General features: G+C 47.1%; 1 protein-coding gene across 4 annotated transcripts in view; it reads right to left on the bottom strand.

Moving 5' to 3' along the window:
• Positions 1-1,709: 1,709 nt before the first annotated feature.
• Positions 1,710-23,398, bottom strand: part of LOC135282211 (fer-1-like protein 4) — a 40,250-nt gene continuing 18,561 nt past the window's right edge. For 2 of the 4 annotated variants that reach the window (XM_064391770.1, XM_064391768.1), the window contains 24 exons: positions 22,647-22,799; positions 22,230-22,407; positions 21,499-21,623; positions 20,982-21,116; positions 19,034-19,207; positions 18,672-18,788; positions 18,204-18,365; positions 17,713-17,872; positions 16,837-16,940; positions 16,317-16,448; positions 15,665-15,713; positions 14,376-14,482; positions 13,896-14,027; positions 13,075-13,185; positions 12,516-12,643; positions 11,891-12,061; positions 10,980-11,134; positions 8,934-9,112; positions 7,886-7,971; positions 6,846-6,944; positions 6,339-6,580; positions 4,192-4,469; positions 3,336-3,436; positions 1,710-2,817 (listed from right to left, as the gene is read on the bottom strand). In XM_064391770.1, coding sequence (XP_064247840.1) covers positions 2,637-2,817; positions 3,336-3,436; positions 4,192-4,469; positions 6,339-6,580; positions 6,846-6,944; positions 7,886-7,971; positions 8,934-9,112; positions 10,980-11,134; positions 11,891-12,061; positions 12,516-12,643; positions 13,075-13,185; positions 13,896-14,027; positions 14,376-14,482; positions 15,665-15,713; positions 16,317-16,448; positions 16,837-16,940; positions 17,713-17,872; positions 18,204-18,365; positions 18,672-18,788; positions 19,034-19,207; positions 20,982-21,116; positions 21,499-21,623; positions 22,230-22,407; positions 22,647-22,799 — 3,459 coding nt within the window. In that variant the 3' untranslated portion in view covers positions 1,710-2,636. Of the gene's footprint in view, positions 2,818-3,335; positions 3,437-4,191; positions 4,470-6,338; positions 6,581-6,696; positions 6,945-7,885; positions 7,972-8,933; positions 9,113-10,193; positions 10,375-10,979; positions 11,135-11,890; positions 12,062-12,515; positions 12,644-13,074; positions 13,186-13,895; positions 14,028-14,375; positions 14,483-15,664; positions 15,714-16,316; positions 16,449-16,836; positions 16,941-17,712; positions 17,873-18,203; positions 18,366-18,671; positions 18,789-19,033; positions 19,208-20,981; positions 21,117-21,498; positions 21,624-22,229; positions 22,408-22,646; positions 22,800-23,398 lie in introns of those variants that run through there. The other 2 variants (XR_010348505.1, XM_064391771.1) reach the window with 2 other exon arrangements.

Raw genomic sequence — 23,398 nt, forward strand, 5'->3', positions numbered from 1 at the left:
TTTTATTTGTTGCATTAGCAATAAATACATACTGACCCCTGGATGTTGTAGATGCCACCAAGCAGGAGAAGGAGATAGAGCATGGCTCCTGAACAGGAGAGGCAGGAGGGCAGCACACCTTCAGGGTGTCCCCTGGATCAACACGGTGCGCATCATGTCATCCTCTCTCTCCACCCCAGGACCACACCCTGTATCTCCTCCTCAGGAGTGGCCAGTTTCAACATCATCTCACATGGGGTCAACACATGAGATAAGATCACAATGGCCCATGATCACACTTCCATGCCAACAACAGTTTTATTGTATTGTTGCCCTTTCAAAGGATAAATCCCACCAGGTGCCCAACACATGGTTGCATTTCTGAAGGTTAGTCCTACCAACTGACAGTACATTCTTCTTCTACATTATTTTGTCAACATGCATAACTGAAGACCAAATATGTCAGGCCTTAGACCCATCTTCAGTCTCTTACACCCCTGGCCACCATAACCTGTCACATGCCTTTATCAGATCTTTGCTTTGGGTGTTTTGCAGACACCCAGATATATTCACACCACTGTCTACTCATGGTGACAAATGGTATGGTGGTGCCTGATCTGATACAGATCAGTAGGCCCACAGTGATGAAGGCCCGCCCCATCCCCCAGGGTGCATCCCTGTAGCCCTCCACCCCTGCTCTTTTTCTCCAGGCTATTGTCAGTAGCCTTGCAGTGGTCCCTGTGGCTGATGAAGGCAGAGGTGCTGGGTGACCTGAAGTCCTCCTGCACCCACTGCACACTGAGATCAGGGCAGTCATGGTGCTGACCAGGAGAGGGAACTGCTGGCATGAATCATGGTCACATTTGGGCTTGGAGGGGTCTGGGGCAGAGGCCTAGGGTCACTGTGCTGCTAGCAGTAAAGGCAGGACTAAACTTCTTGTCTTGCAAACTCACACCTTGAACAGACACTACCCCACCGTCCATTCACTGTACAGACAGACACACACCTGCAGATCTCAGGCACAAAGCAGCAATTATAAACCGAAGTAGTTTGAGGAAGCCTGCATATCTTGGCTTTATGCCCAGAAATGTTTGCTGTAACTTTAAGGTGGGTCAGGGGGCGGAGTGTGGGTGTGGGAGCCTTGGGAGCCGTGGGGTTTGTTTGAAGCTTCAGGCCGGGGTGTGCTGGGTGTCAAAATGACTGGAGTTACTTTGTTGTTTGGCTAGCTTGGTTTTTTTTGTTAGCTTAAGAACCAAGTTTCTTTCTTCCCCTTTCCCTGGCCTGGCGAGACTGTGGCAGGAATCCTTCAGCAGCTTTTTGGATATTTTTTCCTGAACTGTTCTGCTTTGTTTTGGTCGGCAATCCGACAGTCGACAGGAGACCGTTGGCCGGGAGCTGTGGGAGCCGCGGGGACTGCACCGCTGGTTCCCCAGACCTCAGGGAAAGTGGAAGCAACAAGAGAAAGGATGCCAAAATCCACCAGCTTCATCTGCTAGGAGAAGGAGACCAATGCCAGCATTTGAACAGGTGGTGTGGTGGGAAATGTGGTTGAGCATGGCTGAAAGAACGAAGAGGGCTCTCTGGAGGTGCGCACTGGATGTGCTGGAGTGCACTGAGTTTGTTTGAATGGAGCAGTCGCTGCTGGGGCTCACTGGGCACTGCCGGGGAGGACCAGGCACTACTTATGAAGGCAATATCCCACTAAATAGGCCCTGCAGAAAAACAGGGAGCGATGCAGAACTGTCACAGCCCAGGGCTTTGCTGTAGCCCCAAGCAGGTGTTGCATGACCTGAGCCCTTTGCAGCCTATTTCGCTCCCACCTTGCAGCCCAAAGGTCCCCTAGAGGGAGAGAGGCCTCCCTCTTTGCCTTCTGGGGTCCCCACCCCATGGCTGAACTCTAGACTCACTGGGGGAACATCATGTCTGCCCCACACTGACTTCTGGGTTCATGTCCAGCCAGAGTCCTCACCTGCTTCACATCTACCTGCCTGGCTCTGCCCAGACAGTTTTGTCCCTAAAACATACTCCATTCCTGCCCCATTCAAAAGGCAGGCACCTTTGCTATAAAACTGCATAGTCAGATAAATTCTTTGGAAAAGCTGTGGTCCTACTAAGCATCACCTGCACTACTCAGAAGGAATCTATCCTCTCAAAACCCTGGTTGAAATGCCTCCACTGGGATCAGATCATGTCAGGGTTTGTCTATGTAGATGAAAAACCTGGTGCAGAGGAAACCTGGTGCACCACAAACCATGCCAAGAACATTTTTTGAATTTATTTTCTCATTTAGTTTACATCAGCCTAACACCAAACACAGATGCACACTCATGAGTCCATGTTGTCCTAGTGTAGTCCTTGCTGCTGTCCTACTCAGGAGGAAGGGCAAAGGGGCAGTAGTGAGGACTGCTGAACTAGGATCAGCCTGTACTACACAAACAGGTTGTCCCCCAGCTCCAGAAAGCAGCTAAAAAGCACAAGCATCAGAGAGAGTAGCCAAGGAGTTTTTATTCATGAGGAAAACAAAGCTCACTTCTGCAGGTCTCTGTCTCTTCAGGCTGTCTCTGCACCCGCAGGTTTTCATTAAACTTTCTGATCTTAAGATCTGGATTCCTGCCACAATCACCCCTGTCTTTGAATAGTCTTCTGCTGAAGAGCATTTATCCATTAATGATCTTCTCACTGATGTATCCAGGCATGGTGTAGATCAGAAGAACCAGGAAGATTGTCAGAACAGTGACAATAAACAGCACAATTATGTATCTCTTGTACCGCTTCCAGATAAAAAACACAAAGGTCTTCATGGGATTCACAAACCAGTTGAAAGTTGTTTTGGGCCGACTAGAACAGGAAGAGAAGAATATATAAGAACATCACATTAGCCCTTCTGCTTTGGTGTCCTGCTACCCTCATGAATCACCAGCTCTTCCTGCTGCTTCCAGGCTGGAGCAGCCCAGGGGCTACAGTAAACACACTGCCTGTGGAAACTCTACAGACAACAGGATGGAACTCTTTGGAACAGTGCCCCAGTGTCCCCAGAGCTGTCCTTCACCCTTGTACACAAGGGACCTCTTCACACAGACAGACCTGACCATTGTACAAGCAGTGTTATGGCACAGCTGCCTTGAGTATCTTCCTTAGATCAATCCTGGGCCAGGTGCTGCAGCCTCAAGTCCAGCTGTGGACTCATTTGAGCTCTAGGAAACCCTGGCAGTCCTGGTCCTGCAGACCCCAATGCCCAGGACCTCGGAGATTGCTCTTGGCTTCCAGACAAGCCAATACTCCCGGTTTCCATACAAACAACTGCTGAGAACACAGCACTCTCTGTTCAACCTAAAGGTGATAATACACATACTCACTTGGGCTTTTCCAGGGGTTCAGGCCCTTTTCGGCCCAAGCCAACAGGACTTTTGTCAGCCTCCTCCACAGTCAGCAGTTGGAGCTCTGCTTCCACCTTACCCTGGAGGGACAATATGTCTGAGCCACAGTTGAATGTGTTGCTTAACATACCAGCCCGCTGACCACACATCCTGCCACGACTGGATATTTTTCTCCCATTTCCGCTTACAGATGGCTCAGAGCTTTTTTCTACATTGGCTAGAGTCTTACTTCACAGCCAGTGGAAACTGTGGCCTGGTAAGAAACTGTTTTGCAGACAAGGAACTGTATTTTAATGAACTCCCCAACTACATGATTTGTCTCTACCCTCCCACAATGTCACTGAGCAAAATTCACCCTTGGAAACACACAGTGGTCCAGTAGCAGGGGTATCAGGAGCAAGTCTGTCCCTGGTCAGTTGGCACCTGCCTGTCTTGGGCAGGCATAGACTCCAGGACAAGCTTCTGCTGCTGTCCTGAATCACTGATGGGGAGCCATATGCCTCTTGCTTTGGAGTAGGAGTGAGCAAGGAAAACATGATCTGAGATCTTTCAGTTGGAACACTAAATTCCTAAACAAATACAGCTCCCTTCATGGAGCTGAGCTCTATGGAAAGCTCAGAGGAATACATTAAGTCAGACACTCCTGCATGCCACAGCATCTGGTTCTTCAGGGTAGACAAAGCGCTGGATCAGCAGTAGATGGAAGAAGTCTTCAGGGTCCTGTAGAAGCTGGGTCACTGCTGCCCTTGTAGATTGTGTGTGTGTAGGACAGGCTGCCATATCAAGGCAGAGGAAAAACACTGGCTGCACTCATCAGTGCCAGCTCCCACCTTACCGTCAGGAAATACTTGTTCCCAGTGGGGTCTGTGAATTCCATGTCCTCTGGTCTGACTGAGCTGCTCCACTTCGTTTTCTTCTTTTTTTTGTACTCCCTTTCCTCTCGCTCGTCATCTTCTTGATCTCTGAGTTTGATGAAGGGCCACCAGCCTCTCATGCGCTTATTTCGGAAGATGGAGAATCGAGGTGTTGCATTCTCCTTGGCCATTTTGATGGTGCAATGCTCGGAGCTCTTGGCTGCCCGCACCATGTCATGCAGCTTCAGCTCGATGGAGCCTGCAGGCACAGGGAAGAGGAGACCACATGGTAAAACCTTGAGGTCAGTCCCACACGACATTTGGCTGTCTCTGCCACACTCCCAAGTCTCATGAGTAGGTCCCAGCTGCTGCAATGATCTAGCAGCACCCTGCAAATTTACAGATGGAGAACCTGAAATTCTGCATAAGAAATTACTATCTCAGGAGTTAGAAACCAAGAGGCAGAAGACCCAGGTCTCATCTCGTTTTTGATAAGAGCTGTTTGGTGAGTTCATATGGTGAGTAATTTTCACCCCTTTATCATGTCCCACCCTGCTCTCCTCACATGAGCAAGCTGATCTTCCTCTCTAATTCCTGGAAATGTCAATTAAACTTATAAAATGATAATGATTTAAAATTATAAGTGCTTTAAAGGTTTCAAGTTTATCATAGATCTGCAACAGACTCAGTTCATCTCCCTGTTTGGCCATATGCCTCTGTTCTGCTCAGAATGAGCTCCTGTCCCACTTTGGCACTGACCCCTTGCAACAAAACAATCTTACCACATCCTGGTCTGTACTGGTAAAAGCAGACAAGGGATATGAGTGTTCTCTGCTCATTTCTGAGTGAGACTGCAGCTGGATACTGTGCCCAGTTTTGGACCCCCAATACAAGAAAGGTGTCAACTAAATAGTTTTTACTGGCTGAGATAGTAGGTGCCACAGCAAGGGGGGTGAGAGACACATATATGTTCAGTCCAGAGAAGAGAGGTCAAGAGGGTGATCTTACTGCATCCGTCACAGCCTAAAGGAAGCCACAGAGCAGATGGAGCTAGACTCTTCTAAAAAATTGATAATGAAACCACCTAAGGCAACAGACACAAAATGCTGCAAATAAAAAAAACTGAGAATTGTGAGAAAGGTGCAGCCAGGAAAAGGGTTCCAGAAGCATGCTATGAATCCATCCTTGGAGATAATCAAAACCTACCCAGAAAATGTCCTAAGCAACCTGACCTACAGTGCATCCAGCCTTCTTGGGGCAGGAGATTCCAATAAACCTTGCAGAAGCCCCTTACTATCTAGAAGTTCCTGAGATTATACATGCCAGAAATCATTGGAATTGTTAATACTTTTTTCAGTGCCTCAGTTCTTCATGGCTGAACCACTGGAAGTGCCTCAAGCAGTAAAGCCTCTCAAATACACTATGAAAGGTTGAAGTATATGGAGAGTTTAAACATGCCCAGGAGATAGTAGGGGAAAGGGGCTGTTTTTTATTAGGGAGGTTAACATTTAAAGAAGGGAGGAACAGAGTGCTGTAAGCTTGGGGATGACAGCAGAAGTGGGAGAGAATCAGCAGTACTTGTGGTAGCATAATGTGTGGGGAATCACCACTATCTTTGTTTTGGCACCAGGCCTTGCTGCATGCTCAGTTCAGCAGATTTTATTACTGAGGCCCCAGCAATGGGATGCTGCAATTCAAGTGTCAATAGTCTCACAAAGGTTGTCTAGTCTCACACAGGTTGTCCCTGTTCCCACAACATAAGGTCCTGGGAAAAATGTTGTTAAGCCCAGACTTTGAGATCTGCATATCTAAAGAGCACAGAAAATAAGCAAATTTATTGGAAAGGTTGTGAGGAAGCAGAACCTGGAAGTCCTGTGGTGTGACAGGCCCTAAAAAAATACACCAAGGATCTGGGACAAGCATGCAAGCATTACATGTCTGTGATGGGGAGGTGCCTATCTCCAGGCTTTGTCTGTAGCTCAGGTGTGAAAAAACAGCCCAGATGACTGCTGAGCTGAAGAGTTTGATTTGATGGTCCTAGTGTCCCTTCTCAGAGAGATGAACCCCAGGAAAATGCTCCAGCAAGGTAAGGAACAGGTCACCCCACTTCCAGCAGGTAACACCATACCTAGAAAGTCATTAGCTGAAATCCTGTCATAATCCCAGACCTGGAGGACCAGAACAGCTGGTTCCCGAAACTCAGATTCCTCCATGGAGAAGACAGAGTCCTTTTTCTTGTAGGTGATCTCCTTCTCAGTTGGGAGATAACTGAAGCGGAAGATGAACCTCCAGTTGAAATTGCCTTCCCCAGTCAAGGAGTTAAAGTGAACATCTGTCTCCTGCTTGTCATGGTCAAGACCTTTTATCCAGCTGCAGGAGAAATTCAGTTATCCTTTACCCTTGTCAGCCAGCCTCAGAGGCAGAGCAGAAGTATGAAAGCACTGAACACCATGGGGCAGCAGGAAAGGATCAAACCAGAGCAACACCTGAACAACATCTCTGGGGTTAGAGCAGCCCATGCAGAAGACTGGAGTAGGCACCTCACACCAGAGGTTCAGAGTAGGCAAGTGAGCATGTGGGTCAGGGCAGGGAGCAGGGCAGCCAGGTCCTGGCTTCCCATTCATTCCCACCAGACCTTTTCACATAGATGTCACTGGAAGGCTCTCCTGTTACTGGGTTGACATCATCAAGGATCACATTGTCCGTGTTCCAGATAATCACACGGAGCTCATAGCTGTGGGAAGAACACAGAGGTGAGACACATGCCCTTGTCCCTGGTGCATGGGAGGGCAGATCAAGCCCTAAGCACAGTGCCAGAGCAGCAGGACTTGAAAATTCCCAGCCGTGTGGTTCCTCCTGCTCCTCCCGCCAAGCAGAGCCCAGCAGTCTCACTGCCAAGCATAAAACTCTTTCTGGACACTATAACCCTACAAGACAAACACCCCCAGTCAATACAGGTAGCTTTTGCAAATCAAATCCCTGTTTCATGGGAAATCCACCCTGCTCAACTAAGCCACAGAAGCACAGAAAAGCTTAGGCAGGAAGGGATCTCTGCAGTCTCTGCTCCATGCTCTTACTCTAGCTTCATAGGTTGATTGTGCAGGGCCTTGTCTGCATCAGTTTTTAATATCACCAGGGATGGACATCCCAGCACATCTGAGTCAATCTGTCCCTATTCCAGGGTAGCTTCACTCTCACTGGGAAAATGTTTTCCCTATAGTCAGTTAGAGTTTCCCTTGCTGCAATTCATGTTCATTATCTCTTGTCCTTTCAGGTGCACATCTGAGAATAATCTGGACTCTTCATCTCAAAAGTACAATTTGATCCTTGAAAACAGCAGATTTCCTCCTTCAACTGCATTTCTTCAGACTCCCAAGGACATCTGTCCACTAGCCAGAAAAGAGTTTGATGAGTAGCTCTGGCCTGGGTTTCTATTACCTTTATGTCCACCATAGAGACATTGACCTGCCCTTCCCCAAACCTTTGTGCAGCTGAAGCCCTTATGGCCCAACATGATACACTCAAGAGAACATCCTGTGGTCAGAGCTGGAGGAAAGAGGCCACACTAGCACTGACCCTCAGCCTGTGCCCTGTGGCACATCCCACCAGCCACGGCAAGGGACATTGACCCTCCGTGCAGCCCTCCAGCCCCAGGCCTACCCCCACAGGTGCTACCTGACAGGCAGTCGTGGTTTGATGTTGACGGGTGGTGGTGCAGGGACATCATTTGGAAACATGTCAATCCACATGTGCAAGGAGCCCTGATGAGAGAAGACAGCAAAGACACTTCAAGAGACAGACCACTCTCCAGCTCTTCAAGGAGCAAGGGCTTGATCCTGCAAGGACAGTTCTCATCAGAAAGCCCTGCTTGGTTCTCTCCATTCCCAGCACTTGAGAGTGACATGAGATTCAATTTTACACAGGGAAAAAAAATAAGGCTATGAAAGATTTCTTATTTCTGCTCCTAAGGAAAACCACTTCACCTACACTGAATCCATTCCAAACATGTCCCTCTGTCTTAATAAGGAGCATATGGTAATGCAATGCTTAAGCAAAGCCAACAAAAATAAGAAGTGATAGGTCTGACTTGTGCATTTACAATGCCAAACAAAGCCAGCATGACTGCAGAATTCTGCTTTGTTCAAACCTCCAGTACCCAAGGGAACAGGAGATTTCAGTGCAGGACATTAAAATGGTGAGTTCAGGTGACTGCATTGTGCAAAACTAAGGATGGAGAAGCCAAGGGAGGAGAACAAGGTTCTTGCAAAACAGCAGTGATAAGGGACAATGCAGAGGAGGCAGGTATAGGCAAGGATACCATCATCCATGGGGGTGCATGGTGGCAAGGCTCAAAAGCAGAGCAGGTCTATTGCCATCCACACAGCATCCTCATCAGAGCCACTGCTAAATGGCCTATGGAGACAGGAAGGACTCTGGGTCACCAACACTGTGAACACAACATCAATGGACAGAATTTCCTTGAGGAGAGGGTGTTCAGAAGCATCCTGAGGCATCAGAGGGCTGGTGTGAGCAAAGGATAACCATGGCCAATGTCCTCACTTCATAGCTGGGCCAGCCATCCACAGACACAAATCCAGTCACCCACCCAGGAAGGGGACAAAGTGTAAGATTCACAGGAGACCAGACAGCTGGTTAGAAACCAGCTGTCCAGAAGGTCCTTCCCTGAAACAATGTTGAGGTTTGGCACGGAAGCGCATCTTACCTGCACAAGGCCAGGGTTCTCCGGGTTGTACAAAGACCGGATTTCCACATGCTCTGGTACTAGCTTGTACCCATATCCTGGCATCTCTTCCCAGTGCTGCAGGACGTACAAAGCCTTATGTTCAACATCCAGCGACAAGTTCTCATCTGCCACTCCTCTTTTGTTCCTCACAGAAGCCTCTGCAGCAGGACACAGCCAGGGAGAAAATGAAGGCTTCTGGCCAGCAAGAGTCGTGTCAGGACATCAGTCATTAGCACAAGCAACAGGAGATGATGGACTGGGCAAACAAACACCTCTCCAGAAAAACAAATGGGGAGAAGCAGGAGGGCAAATATGAAGGGGGTGAGTTCAATATGTTGCAGTGGTGACAGAAATGGCAGGCAGGAAGAAAACAAGCCAAGAGAAATGCAATGAAAAGGGCAAAACCAAATTTACTCTGGCCCTGGGAAAAAGATCTAAGGGACATTGAGAAGGACTTCATCCTCTGGGGCAGTTTAAGTCCCCACATCTCTTGTAGTGCCAACAGATCCATGGATGAATTTTTGCCAGAGAAGTGCTACTGGAAGGCATTACTTGCCAGTCTCAAGACATGCAGCTGTGCTCTCTGTTAATGAACACAATTAGTAATTGACTCCTTTGGTACAGTGAAGCCAAATGGCACTTCAGGACCAAATCTTTCTGGTGGGAGAGAAGCCAGAGCCAACAGGTGAGGGCATAATGACCCACTCACTCCTGGGTTTATGGAGCGCAACTGCCCCTTGGATATCAATCTGAGACCTAAACCATTTCAAGCAGCACTCAAGCACAACAGAGGTTCACAGGGCACCAGCTGCAGCTGTGTCAGAACCAGAGCCAGCTGTCAGGGAACACCAGGAGAGCACCTTGTTTCTCCCTCCCCAGCTATCCAGTGACCTGGAAAAAAGGAGGAATGGCTTCTGGAGACTGTTTGCCCTCTCCTGAGTAGGATTTCTTTTCCCTTCTTTGCAAAAGTCATAGAAACCACCAGAAAACTGAGAAACAGTTTCACTGAAACAAGGAGAAAATAAAGTTGTCCATACGTGTAGGTGTTCTCACTCTGGGCAGGTAAGGCCAGGGATCATCCTTCCTACAGGCTACATAGCACTGCCTTGCAGTACTCAGCCATCCACAAGTGAGCCACATCTGCTGTAGTCTTTCCTCAAGGTTAGATTCAATTGCACAGGTGTTGGCAGCAGCCTTTGCTAAGGGAAGATCTCCATCACCACTGGTAGAGACTGTGAAAGGTTGGTGTGTTCTTGGCCCCTGGCTCAGGGTTTGTAATGCCAGGTAGAAGGAAAGAAAACAGCAAATGAGAAGCAGAAGCTGCCCACAAGGTGGAGATCAACAGTAGAGAGGGGCAGTGTGGAATCACTCAAGGCACCTGAAGTCACTGGAAGCACAGAGCGTTCCTGGACAAAGTCAGCTAGAAACAGGAAAGAAGACTGAAAAAAACACTCCCTTCCCTCTCCCCCTCAAACCCAAAACAAAACAACACTTACAAGCAAAAAAACCCCAAAAACATTAAAGAAAACCAAACAAAAAGCCATCAACACAAAAAAACCCAAGCCAACCAACCAAAAAAAACAAAACCCAAAAAAACTGCAAAACACATAACCTCAAGAAGGACTTCATTATCTTGCTGATAGTGAGCTTAAGCAGATGAAGGTACAGCTTTGTGATAGTGCCAGTCACCAGAATAAACTGGCATACAACAAACCTCCATGACCAGCACTGCTGTGAAAGTTGGGTTTACTTTGTTCCACCCACTGCCAGGGAAGCCACTTTGGTATCTAATGGCCTGGATCACATCTTCTCCCAGTGCAACAATGTCCACCGAAAAGAGGGCACTGAACCAAGGATGCACCTCACAGTGACCCAAAAAACTGGGCCATGCAGGGCACAGTGGGGAAGCTAGCCTGGATACCTCAGGGAAGAGAGGATTGTGGGCTCCCAGACCACCCACCAACACATGCATTGCTGAGCACAGGCAGCTGCTTAAGGGACCAATTCAACAAGCCTTCTCTGTACCTTCAGGAAAAACCTCTGGAGGGACCTTGAATATTTTATTGTCCACTTTGATCTCTTCCCATCTGTACTCTGCAGCAGGGATTGAGTTTTTCTTGCATAAACTATCCAAGATCTGTGTGGGTTTAAAAGCATCTCGCCACATGTTGTAGCCATTTCTGCATGGAAAAAGAAAACATCAGGAACTTCTTCAGCTTAAGTTTCTTTTCTAGGCTGTGAAACAGCCTTCCTTCCCAAGCACAGGCTACATCACTGGAACCCTGCTCAGATTTCCACTGGGAAAACCCTGGGCTTAAAAAGGTTACAGAAAGTCTTAATGAATGAAAAGATAAACAAATTCTTTTCTGACAGAAAACAAGGTGGACTTGCACCCCACAGAACTATTAGCTTCTGAAGCAATGCTAGAAGCAGGAGCAATTTTAGATGCAATTCCTAAGTGAGAAAGAACTTTTAGCTGTGCTGGGTGCTCAACTCCATTCCCACAGCTAATTTTCCAATAGCAGGGTTGGAGAAGTTTGCAGAAATCTGGCCGAAGATCTGGAGAATCCGTATGGAAGGAGGTCAAAGGAAATCAGATGTCCTGAGTGTTGCTGCTTACAAAATGCTGCTAGAGAAACTGGTGTACTTTCTGAAAGAGGTCAGAGTCAAGCAAGCACTTTTCTCGCAGAACACCAATGTGTAAGGAATAAATAAGTTTTTTTACTATTTTATGCAAGGTATATTAGATTGCAGTAGGAATTAGAGTTATCACTGGAAGCTGGTAGGTGTCTATAGAGTTATCCATGTAATTTGTAGCGAATCTGTGGAGCACCTGCAAATGCATTTCTGTCTTGCAGAACAGGAGGAGCTCTGTTACCCACATTTAGCAGGTGAGAAGAATGTCTATGGTCCTCACATGTCAAATTGGTACCTACAAGTCATACTGCGCAGCCACTCCACAGTTGGCCCTGTGCTTGCTGTAGAATCGATTCTCCAAGTCAATCTTGGTCTCCCCAATCAGATCATCAGACCCAACCAAATCATGATCAAATATTGCCACAGTGAGTTCTGATTCCATGGGAAAGGAGACTGTCAGCTCCACAACTCTGGACAGAATCAAACAGGGAAAGCACAATTAGCAAAGAGGATGGAAATGAAACACAAGCTCTGCTTTGATAATCCTACACATTTAAGAACCGTATTTGACAACTTAAAGGATAAACTTTGGTTCTCTCTAAATGCAGTATGTGATATTTTCAGTGTGCATGTTCAAACAAAGAAATTACTTTTCCAGGATGTATGGCTTGGATAGAGGGCCTGGAGTTAGGGAATACTCAGCTTCCAATTTTAAATCAAGTCCTTGGGTGTGCTTGCCTCCTAACCCAAAGCATGATGGCTCCTGAGTTAGCTGGAGGCAAGAGACATACCTAAGGGCTTTGTGTAAAAGCACAACATTCTCCCATCAGAAAGGAACAGAAGACCTTACATGCTGAACCACATTTCAAGCCCCAGATTTGCACTGTCCTTATTAAACCCACTAGATGAAACCTTCCTGCATACTCTCCAAACACAGGATTGAGCTGCTTTGGGATGTATCGCTCCTTGGTGTCCTTCTGCTGTTGCCCCACAGTCACCACCACATAGGGGTCTGCTTTGCCATTGGGGTCTGCTGGAGACAGATTTGTAGCCTGGAATATATAAGAGATACTGCTGTACACAGCTGTGGAGGGCAACCTGCACAAGGAACACTGCACAGGCCTGACACCACCCAAGCCTGCTTGGTCAGGTCCCTCCAGCAACCACTCCAGCAGTGAAACAGCCACTTGATCCCACACAAATCGTCATTCTACAAGTCATTGATGTCTTCAGCTATGGACGCACCTACTTGCTCATGATCTCAATGCAGATGTGAGGAGCCAAGAAATGCCTATCTGCCCATCCTCAAGCTACAAAGTATGGAAGACTCCATGGATAGGATGTAGGTGCCTTCCACTGGCAGAAGCTTCAAGCCAGCATCACATTTTTCACAAGCTCCAGTGCTCGCATTTACTGAGCAGAGAAGATCCACAGGGAGGGAAGAGACCACCAAGCATTACTGTCACCTCCCCCAGAGACTTACCTTAACAATGTAAACTCTTACAAGAACCTTCATGAGTCTGTTCCTTGGAATGCCCTGGGAGACTTTGGGCTCTGTAACAGCTTCCTCAGTGGGGTAGACGTAGAAGGAGCCCTGCAGAAAACACTTTTCAAGGAACAGCTGGATATACATGGGAATATCTCAGAAAGGACTGGAACAACCAACTTCACCTGCCAACTAGAAAATCAGAGCCATTTCCCCATGAAGACCACAGACACCCTGTGCCCATGGGGGACAGTCCTTTCCAAGGGTCAAATCATGTCCACATGGCCCAGGAAACCCCTGCTTGCAATTTAGGCTGCAGGCCGTTATACCACTGCCAATGTCAGATCTGAGCTGAGCACCTCTAGGCACTTTGGACTGACAAAGACAGAGGACACCAAACATTTTCTAAGGGGCAGCTACAACTTCTGTAGTTGATATTTCAGAGTCTTCAAGAGCTCCTGGATGGGAAGATGATGCCTCTTTTAAGTAAGTTTTCCTAACTTTAAAACCAGTGAAGCCTACTTATATAATACTTATATGTAGACTGAATAGACCCAGAGGCTGCAACCAGAATGAGTCCTTTATGCTTCATGCTTTCTCCTTGTTGCAGCTAAAAAATCTAAATTGGATGGATTTATGAGATAACAACAGTAGGACCACAGTACAATTGCTTCAAAAGGCACTAACGGTACCCTAGTCGTGTTGCAGCCCAAACTGCACACCCATGCACTCTGCAAGGTTTTGCTGGTGTTGGCTTGCTCCAAAATACAGGTCCTTCTTCCACAAGCAGCACAAATGTCATCCTAATGAAACAGTACCTTGTACTTCCCCACATAATGTTCATCCTCATTTCCATCTTCATCTTCATTTGCTTTGCCACGATGAAGGGGGAAAATACACAACCAGTCTTCAAAATTACCAAACTCATGTTCCAGCTCAGAGTTGTAGATCTGAAATAAGTAGAAAGTAATTTGGGGGCTTTTCTTGCCATCTCAAAGGGAAGGGGAGTCAGAAAGACCATTCTTTCTCTGTTTCAATCATTCCACCTAGTCCTACCTTACTTCTGTATTACTCAGTGCAGGGTGTTAATGATTTTCCTGCATGTCCCTACGGCCAGCCTTAGATGTGGATGCACATCTTAGTTTGGCTCCAAGGTCTTACTAGCTGCATCAAAGTCCAGCAATGGTGGGGCCTCAGCACACACTGCAGGTTCTCCTCCCAGCATAACTTCCACTGCAGTGAGGAAGACATGGACAAAGGGCCAGGGCTGAAAGTGACTAGGTCACCCCAATTATCACCTGAAGGGTGGCAATGAGCTTCCTCTTGGGTTGAGCAGGTTCAGCTTCAATCACTGCCTCATCCTCTGTTTCCATGTCAATGGAAGGTGCATTTAAATTCCCTCCATCTAGAAATGACGATAAGATATTAGGAAACACTCGGATTTCACCCATCATGTCAAGTGTCTCTTTATGAAATCACCCCAACCACAGTTTCTGCTTCCACCCAGGGCTTTGGCCTGTGTCACAGCAACTGGAGCTATTGCTGTTTGTAACAGGTGTCCTTCCAGCATCTCCAGTTTCCCAGCACAGCATGGTTGGATGGGTGGGCTGACAAAAATTGGCACAGATCTACCTGCCTGTTTGCCTGCATGGCCACCATTCAGACAGGAAATGGGCAGACACCAAATGAAGGAAGGTGGTTGGGCGAGCTCACAGGTGCTGTCAGGGAAGGCACAGAGGAGAGCCCACCTTCCTCTTTGGATGAGTGCTTATTTGCTGGCCTGTTGGTTTGGGTGGCTAATGTAAGCATCACTGCCACTTTTGGCACAGCCAGCTGGAAGAGACCATGTCTAGACCTTTCTCAGGGGCACCACCAAACCAAGGACAGAGTGGGTGTGTGCTTGTCCCATTTCCCAAGGCTCCAGATCCCTCAAGCGCTAATGGTACCCTCAAAGTCTCTCCTTAAATTGTGATGATTTACATCATTTTTATACTTTGTACTTTCCCAGGTCAGAGCCATATGAGTCACTGCTTACACCTCTGTAAACCTGAACCTACAGCTGGAACACTGTTCTCAGATCATAAAAAGACTGTTATTACTGTCCATTACCTCTGGTACCTCCTTTACCTGATTCACCTGTACCCCACATGAGTACCCCATAAGCAGAGTGATGCCCAGATCATGGACAGTTTTTCCTGTCCATTGTCCTCTCTCCATCCTACCACTGCTTCCAGGTCTCACCTAGACAATCCCATGATCCCTGCAGATGATTTTTCTGCATTTTTCTCACACAGGAAAGCACTTGTTTTAACACCATTTTACAAAACTTCACTGTTATCCAGGACTTTTCTGACTATTTTCCAAAATTTTTTCAGGAAGGTTTGGTGTTTTCAACTTTAAATAGCCTGATAGCCTGAGAGACCATGTCAATGTCTTCTACCTCTCTGCTCACTTTTATGTGGTAGTTGCTGAATGTTGCAAGGGTGTTGTCTGCACAGACGCCATTCTCACGAGCCCAGTACCCTCTGGGATGGTATAAGATCTTGGTTCTCCCCACTAAAGAGTGAGGTATTGCTAGAGAACTCACCTGCATCATTCAGGTCATCATTCTCAGCATCTTCCTCATCACTGCATGCCTGAAACACACACAGTCACCTCATATCCCTGACAGAAAAGGCTTCTCCTTCCAAGCACAGAACACTGACATTTTCCAGCAGAGTAAGTAAGACATAGCGTGAAATCATTCTGCAATAACATCATTGCAGGATGGCATCCAACGAGTGTCTTAATGACTTTTTTCTTCTCCCCAGATCCTCCTTAGGATCTAGCTTCTTTTGATTGAAATTTAAGTTGACAGTGCAAGGAAGGAAATTTGGAGCAGATCTGCTCCCATAACACGTACTAGAACATAACCAGGACAGAGTAAGCAACGTGAAAGTCCCTGTTAAAGTCAGCAACATCACATTTTCAGGAGCCCCTCAATATAAGCTGCCTCATTCTCACACCACTTGAGCATCGAGCCTCAGGGATGTTTCAATACCCACCTCCTGCTGAAATCAGCCCACCTGGTAGATGCTGGATACCTAACTACCTTAAATATGCTTGATACACTAAAGTTCACATCTTCCTGTAGATCCATGCCAGGAGAGCTCCTGTGACACTCAGTATGGTTGAAAATATCTTCCTCAGACCAGTGCAGCCTATTTTCCCTTCTGTTGGCAGCTATCACAAAACATTACCTGGTTATACAGCTCTTTCAGGGACGCATAATACTTGGACCACCAATCTAGTTCTTCCAGTTCTGGTTTTTCCTCTTCATATTCATCTTCCTTCTTTACAAGCTTATTGATAGGAATTTTCTTCAAAGGAGGCTTGAAAGAAAAGAGAAGAGGGTTCAGAAGGAAGAACTGACCACCCAGGACACTCATGCACCCTCCTCCAGTGCCCTGGGACCCTCTGACCCTCAGTATTCAGGCAGAGCACAGGAGGTGCAAAGCTGCCCATGGCTCCAGCTTTATCCTTTGCTACAAAAGAAGCCATTCTCAAGGCACAGGGCAGGCCTCCTTAATGTCCTTGTGCCAAAGCCCCACCACATAGCACTGCCAATGAGCAGGCAGGAGAGAGGAGTGTTTCAGTCCAGAAAAAGACCTGGTGGATGAAACCTAACACTGAATTTCTGAAATTTTTGGTGGTTTTGTTTGTAATCTACAGTTTGGCTTTACAAACTTCAAAATTTGTTGGGCCCAACACATCGCTCACCTTCGCAAAACTAAGGGGGTGAGTGCTGGAACCTGGGTCTCCAGCTGCCAGTCCAATGTTTACCACAGTCTGAGATGGAAGACGGTGAGATGAGACATTGCAAGCTGAGATGGAAATAAAGAACTTAATGTTTCCATTCATTTATTTCTGCCCACTACTTCTTACTTTCAGCCACAGGAAAATCCTCCCTGTTAAAACACTAGTCTGATTGATTTCAAAGCTTTTTAAAGCAGACCCTGCAAAAATTCTGCTGGAAGTCCAACTACAATACTGAGATTGGCCACCATTGTCAAGATGCTTGTTGCTGACCCCCAGGAATTCAGAATTATGAGATATATCTTCCCTACTCAGAAATAGCCACAGATGGATCAATCTTTCGCTTCTTCTTCATGCTTCCAGATCAGGAGTGCTGGCTATTGCTATCATAGAGCTATTTAGCTAAGCTATTACCCAATGAACAGACTTTGACCTGACAACGTGAGAGAACTGAAAGTTTTTCAGTCCTTGGTCCTAGTGGACCAGCTCCCTAAAGATGAAGGTCTCATTGAGCAAATTCTTCCCTGTGAGGGTGGTGAGGCTCTGGCACAGGTTCCCCAGAGAAGCTGTGGCTGACCCATTCCTGGAAATGTTCAAGGCCAGGTTGGACAGGGCTTGGAGCAATCTGGTCTAGTGGAAAGTGTCCCTAATCATGGCAGAAGGTGGAACAAGATGATCTTTAAGCTCCCTTCCAATCCAAACCATTCTGTGATTCTATGACCTTGTGATTGCAGGGAGAGGATTCTGCTGCTTGGCTAAGAGAAAGTGGAAGAGCCAGGGATTTTTGCCACTGGCAAAACCTGCCTGTTGTCTCTGTAAGAACCTCTCCAAGTAGCTTACCTTTGGGCACATCCTCTGGTTCCTCCTCCAACTCTCTGGGAGAGAATTTCATCACATCGGACACGACATGGCTACCCACAAGCACAGTGTGCCCAAACGCACGCTTTTCCACCACAAAGATGCTGAGGGGAGGGTGCAGGTATGCCTGCTCTGGGAGCTCCTGCAAAAGAATTATGCATGGGGCTCACAGGAGTAAAGGTGATCAACCTGTGTTGAGCTATGAAACTATGACAGCCCCATCACATAAGGAGAAGCTTGCTGGCACCTTGCAGCTATGCCTAAAAAATCAAAGCCTTGCAGTGATAGGCCATGGCTAAGATGGCCCTTCATGGGCAGTTTCACAGAGGTTTTGTTCTGCAGCTGAACCATGTGGTCATGGGAGAGCAAAATCCTGGAAACAGTTTCCCTCCTTCTATGTTGTCCCATGCAGGGAGGTGATGCAAGGTAGCCATGGTGTACCCTGGCGTGGCAGAATCCACCTTCCTACTCACCACATCCATGTATTTGACCAGCTCAGTAAAGTTGGGGTTCTCTTTGTAGGACACAATCACCTCTGACTCCACCTTCTTGCCAGCACATTCAATGATCACCTGAGGCTCATCCACCTCAAAAAAGTTCACTCTCTTCAGGTCCCTCAGGCCCCAGAACAGGATCTGAAGAACAACATGAAGCTGCTGTCCAAGACATGCCAGCCATGGCACTGCCCATGCTACTACCCCCCACCCACAGGACACAGTCCCCAGAAGAGGCACAGGCCTGCTCTCTCAGCTCAGCTGCCCAGCAGCTTTGCTTGTTGAACTACTCAGGTGGTTTCCCCCTCAGGTCAAGCACCTCCATTTCTGGCATCTGCTCAGGCCTCACAGGCACATTTGACCATCAAACTGGACTCCCTCGCCAAGCCCTGCCCTCCACCCAGGAGCAGCTTGAGGGGAAAGCCAGTGCAGCAGAAGGTGGCACACCTCTATGCGAAACTCCTTCAGTACTGGGCGGATGCCCTCAGGGATGATGAACCGTCCAGCACGGGGGTCTTCCAGGTAATCGGGCTCCTTGGGCTCCACATCCTCAGGCACTGATGGCTGAACAGGTGGAACCAGGATACAGTAGGTGATGAAAATCACTTCTATTCTATGCCATGCCAAGCCCCCTCTCTTCCACCTTCTAGTTCTGTGCTCACAGGCTGTCCCTGCAGCCTACTCTCATTGGAAAGCCAGATATGGCCTCCAACTTGGAATTCTGGTGGGCCCCATGCAACCAGCTTCTCACCCATATAGCTCTCCTCAGAGAGCTAGCAACCATGTGCAGCTTTCTACAAGCCTGTTACCTCCAAATAGCCACTGTAATCGAGCTCGATCAGCTCAAAAGTTGCAATGAGCTCTCCTGCTGCTTTGCTGCCTCTGTAGAAATCAAAGAACTGCAGGGCAGGTTTGGTGTATGACTCATCAACCAGCTTCACCTGTGGGACAGCAAAGGCCTGCCCGAGGAACTCAGGGGAGCCCTGCAGGAAAGAAGGGAATGACTCAAATCATCCCTGTGGTATCTCACCACCTCAAAGACCACCACTAATTCCAGCCAGTCTAGGACAGTACAAGACTACTCTTCCACCCATGTTATCCTCTGCTTTGATTTTCTCTGCTCCATCCAGACCTAGGAACAGATAAAGGCATGTTTACAGCAGCTCCACTTAACTCCTGGTTCATCTCCATGCAGAACATGGCAAACAGCCTGCAACCATGCAGCAGAGGACATCAAAGCTTGATCAGGTTTTTCAGAGTCTCTTCCAGACAGGGTTTGAGTATCTCCAAGAATGGATACATTACAAGCTCTCTGAGCTACAGCATGCATTCTACCTCTGTGTAAAAATTGCTTTTTTATATCAAGATGGATTTTCTTCCTTGCCAGTTTGTGCTCATTACTTGCCATTAGACCCCTTGGTACCTTACATGAGCTTTTCCATCCTTTCCCACCAGGTAGCTGCAGACAGCAAAAAGACACATGTTGGGAAAGATGAAAGTTTGACAAGAAAGTCTCACAGATATATATGCTTAGCAGAAAGGTTTTTGAATGTAGAAGCTGAGGAAGGAATAGAGATGGAAGCAAGTTTTGATATAGAAGAAAATAATTGCTAGCCAGTCTTACTGATTAACCAAGGAGACAAAGGGTATGTTAGTCAGAAGGGGTTTTTATGACTTAGAGTAAAGGATAAACCCACCTCAAACAAGAAGATGTTTTTACCAAGCAGAAAGATAGCACAGGCAAACAAGTCAGCAAATGTTGCAAGTAGAAAAAAGGTCTCAGAATTTTCCACTGCAAGAAAACTGAAAAACAACTTCTAGCTTAAACTCTAATGTACTAACTTCTAGTGATTGGAGAATAGTAACATGAATATGGTATTTATAGTAGTTATGATAGGCTATAGATAAAAATTAAGGTATAGATTGGTTCTACTGTATTAAGATGCTCAGCAAAGAAAAGTATATAATGCATTGTAACCAAAACTAAGGGTCTCCAGGCCTGCCTGCAGATGCAGCTGACAGCTGTAGGCACAGGCTCTGTCGCCCACGACCCTGGACTGCTCTAACGTCTTGGATGTAATAAACTGCGTTTGGAAGAGCTGCCTGGAGTCCCGCATCTCTCATTTAGACTCTTACAGACACTGGCTTTCTCTCAACCTCTGTAGGCTGAATATACTCAGCTCTCCTCCTCTGTCCTGTGCTCCATCTTGGTGGCCTCCTCTGGACTCATCCCAATATGACAGGGTTTGTCTTGTACTGGAACCACAGGAAAGCTGCTGAGTTACAAGAGGAGAACCTGGTGCAAGTTATGTCATTACCCTTAGGATAGCAAAGAGGCTCTAGGAGACAAAGAGGCTTTAGTGTGATTTTAGAGCACTAATAAAGAGAGAAAAGGGAAGACTGAGGAGGGATGATCAATGACATGTGGGGACACAGGGAAGGAATAGCCCTAAAAGCAATATCAATTCCCCCAGGATATGAGCCCTCTGCAATGTGAGCCTGCCAAGGAAGCAGGCATAATGTTTCTTCAAAAATAAGAGATCCTGGATCCAACAAGCACTCATCAGCCCCTGATGAGTTTAGAGTATCTCTGAGTCAGAAAGTCTCAATCTCAGCCACAGTCCCCACGACTCACTGTTACCAGTGGACCAGCACCAAGCTGTCATGGAAACCAAACAGAGCAGCGGCAGCACTCAGAGATCCTCTGCCTTCCCTTTTCCAGAGACAACAGAAGGAGGACAGCATGGCCATACTTACAAATTTATTGTGGCTGAAAAGATTGATTGTAATGATGGGGGTCTCTGTTTTCAACTCTTCTTTCTTCCCGTCAATAATGAGCTGGTCAAACAAAAGTAGCTCATTCCACATAGGGCTCAGTGTCTCCTCCAGCATCTGCAGATGGAGACAGAAGGCGCAAGTATTCCACAGTCAGTGGAAATAAACCACATGCCGGAAAGTGAGGAACTCTGGGCTGATTTCCTCTCTCACACAGCCACGTGCAGCTGGTGGCAGAAGGGAAGTGGTAAAAGTGTGGGATTAGCACTCAAGATCAACTAGCACATGCCAATCAACCTTTAAGACTATGCTCAATGACTGTCAAATATTTCCTGAACATAATCACACTGCTCAGAGCATAGATACCTGAGTGCTTGGAGATACAAAAGTCCCAGGAGGACTTCCATATCACTGACCTTAAACATGTCAGTGAGGTCATGGTCATTTTTCTCTCCCCAGGTTCCCAAGATGACAGAGGCAAGAATTTAAGTGGTCTCACCCTGGTGGGCTGGCAATAAGTTGAAAACACCACTCTTGCAAATGGATTTGAAAGGCCATTATCATGTGCAGGGAGGATCCCTCGAGCCTGATACAGATGGGCTCGGAGCTGGAAATAGCTGAAATCTGGTAAGAAAAGGAGAGAGGAAGTCCCCAACAAAGTCCTGTATGAGGCCAAAAACATGCCTGAAGGAGAAGGCCAACCAGACAGGAGTGGACACATTCTGTGACGAATAGCTACCACTTCTAGGGACTGTGGTTCTCAGGCCAGTACACCTCAAAAGGTTTGGCCAAGCCAGACAAGCTCAGTGGGCTCCCCAAACACCTCTGGGAAGTACATGATATGCGACTTGTGAAATGTGCAGTGTTCTGCTATGAGCATCTACTGCGGGGGAGCACCACTAAGCCTCATCAGAGGGGCAGAACTCCTGCCATTGCAAATTTGGCAGCACATTCAATGCCTACAAAGCGCCCATCCTGTCTGCTGCTTTAGCTGTGAATGTGCAAATATATCCTGATGAGATCAAACTGGATGTGCCTATCTCAGTCAGGCCTTGGAGACAACCCTAGATCAGGTCTTAATTCTCAGACATACTACAATTCTCAGATAACAGTATGGCCTGAGGTGAAGGACTGTGGGGGGACAATGCACCACCACAGACACTAATCCATGATGGGACCTCTCAACTCCCTGCTCTCCTGTTTATGTGAAGAACTGTTATCCGCACTCACCATCCCTGCTGAGCAGGCTAGGAGGGCTGTATGCTGAGAACTGGGCTATCTCCTGCTCATTCTTGGAAAGGAACTCCTCAGGAAGCCCTGCCAAACAGGTTTTCGCATATTTGGTTACCCCAAGCCACATGTAGATTTCCAGTTTGGCAAAGATCTCACCAGTGTGTAAGCCAGGGACCTGAAAGCACAGAAGGTTTTGCAGGTTTCACATCTCAGACCAACATGATCACCATCAGCTTGGGACTGACCAAAGAGCACAGGAGAAAGAGCACCACATCGTCAGAGGCAAAAGGCAGTGGTGGAGTTGAGAGCTGTGTTTCCTTGTGAACTCCAGGATTTCAGGAAGGAGAGCTGAAAGCAAGGAGGGGGAAACAGCATGAAGCAAGCAAGAGCACACTGTTTTGGTATAAACCCTACCTTCATAAAGAGAGTTTGGATCTTTGCACAGTCTTTGCCTTTCTCCTCTTCAACTACTGAGTAGAGGATGTTTTGTGCAGGAATTCTGGAGTACGCCACACGCCTGTTGTTGCTGAGCATCCAGATGAGTACATCAGGGAGAGTGCACTGGGGCTGGAGGGAGGGAAGGGAGGAACATCACAGCAGATGAACAGCATGTGTAGTCCTCCTTACGCTGACATGGTGAAAGCTTCATCTCCCCACAGGAGGGACTGCTGAGTAATGGCAGTTTAGAGATCCAGAAATAAAGGACCTAACATTGGCCACATATTTCTGAAAGTCAGCCCTGCAATATGGCTCTGGAGGTGCTGTGGTTTAACTCTGGCTGGCAACTCAGCCCCATGCAGCCTGTCACTCACTGTCTGTCGGTGTAATGGGAAACATCACATGGGATGTTTGGATTCAAAACTTAAAAGTGAAAGAAGTAATGGATTGAGATAAAAACAGTTTAATAAGGAAAGAAAAACTTCACACACAAGCAAAGCAAACCAAATAATTCATTCTTCTCTTCCTGTGAACAGGCAGGTCTTCAACCATCCCCAGAACAGCAGAGCTGCATCACAGAAACAGTGACTTGGGAAGAAAAACATCATCATTACAATTGTATATCACTCTACCCTCACATAGCTAAAGATGTGAAAATTATTTGACTTTACTTGGTGAAAGATTTCCCCAAACTTCAACAGCATCTGTACACCTTATGTCAGCTAACA

The sequence above is a fragment of the Passer domesticus genome, chromosome 16, assembly GCF_036417665.1.
Source record: "Passer domesticus isolate bPasDom1 chromosome 16, bPasDom1.hap1, whole genome shotgun sequence".
NCBI lineage: Eukaryota > Metazoa > Chordata > Aves > Passeriformes > Passeridae > Passer > Passer domesticus.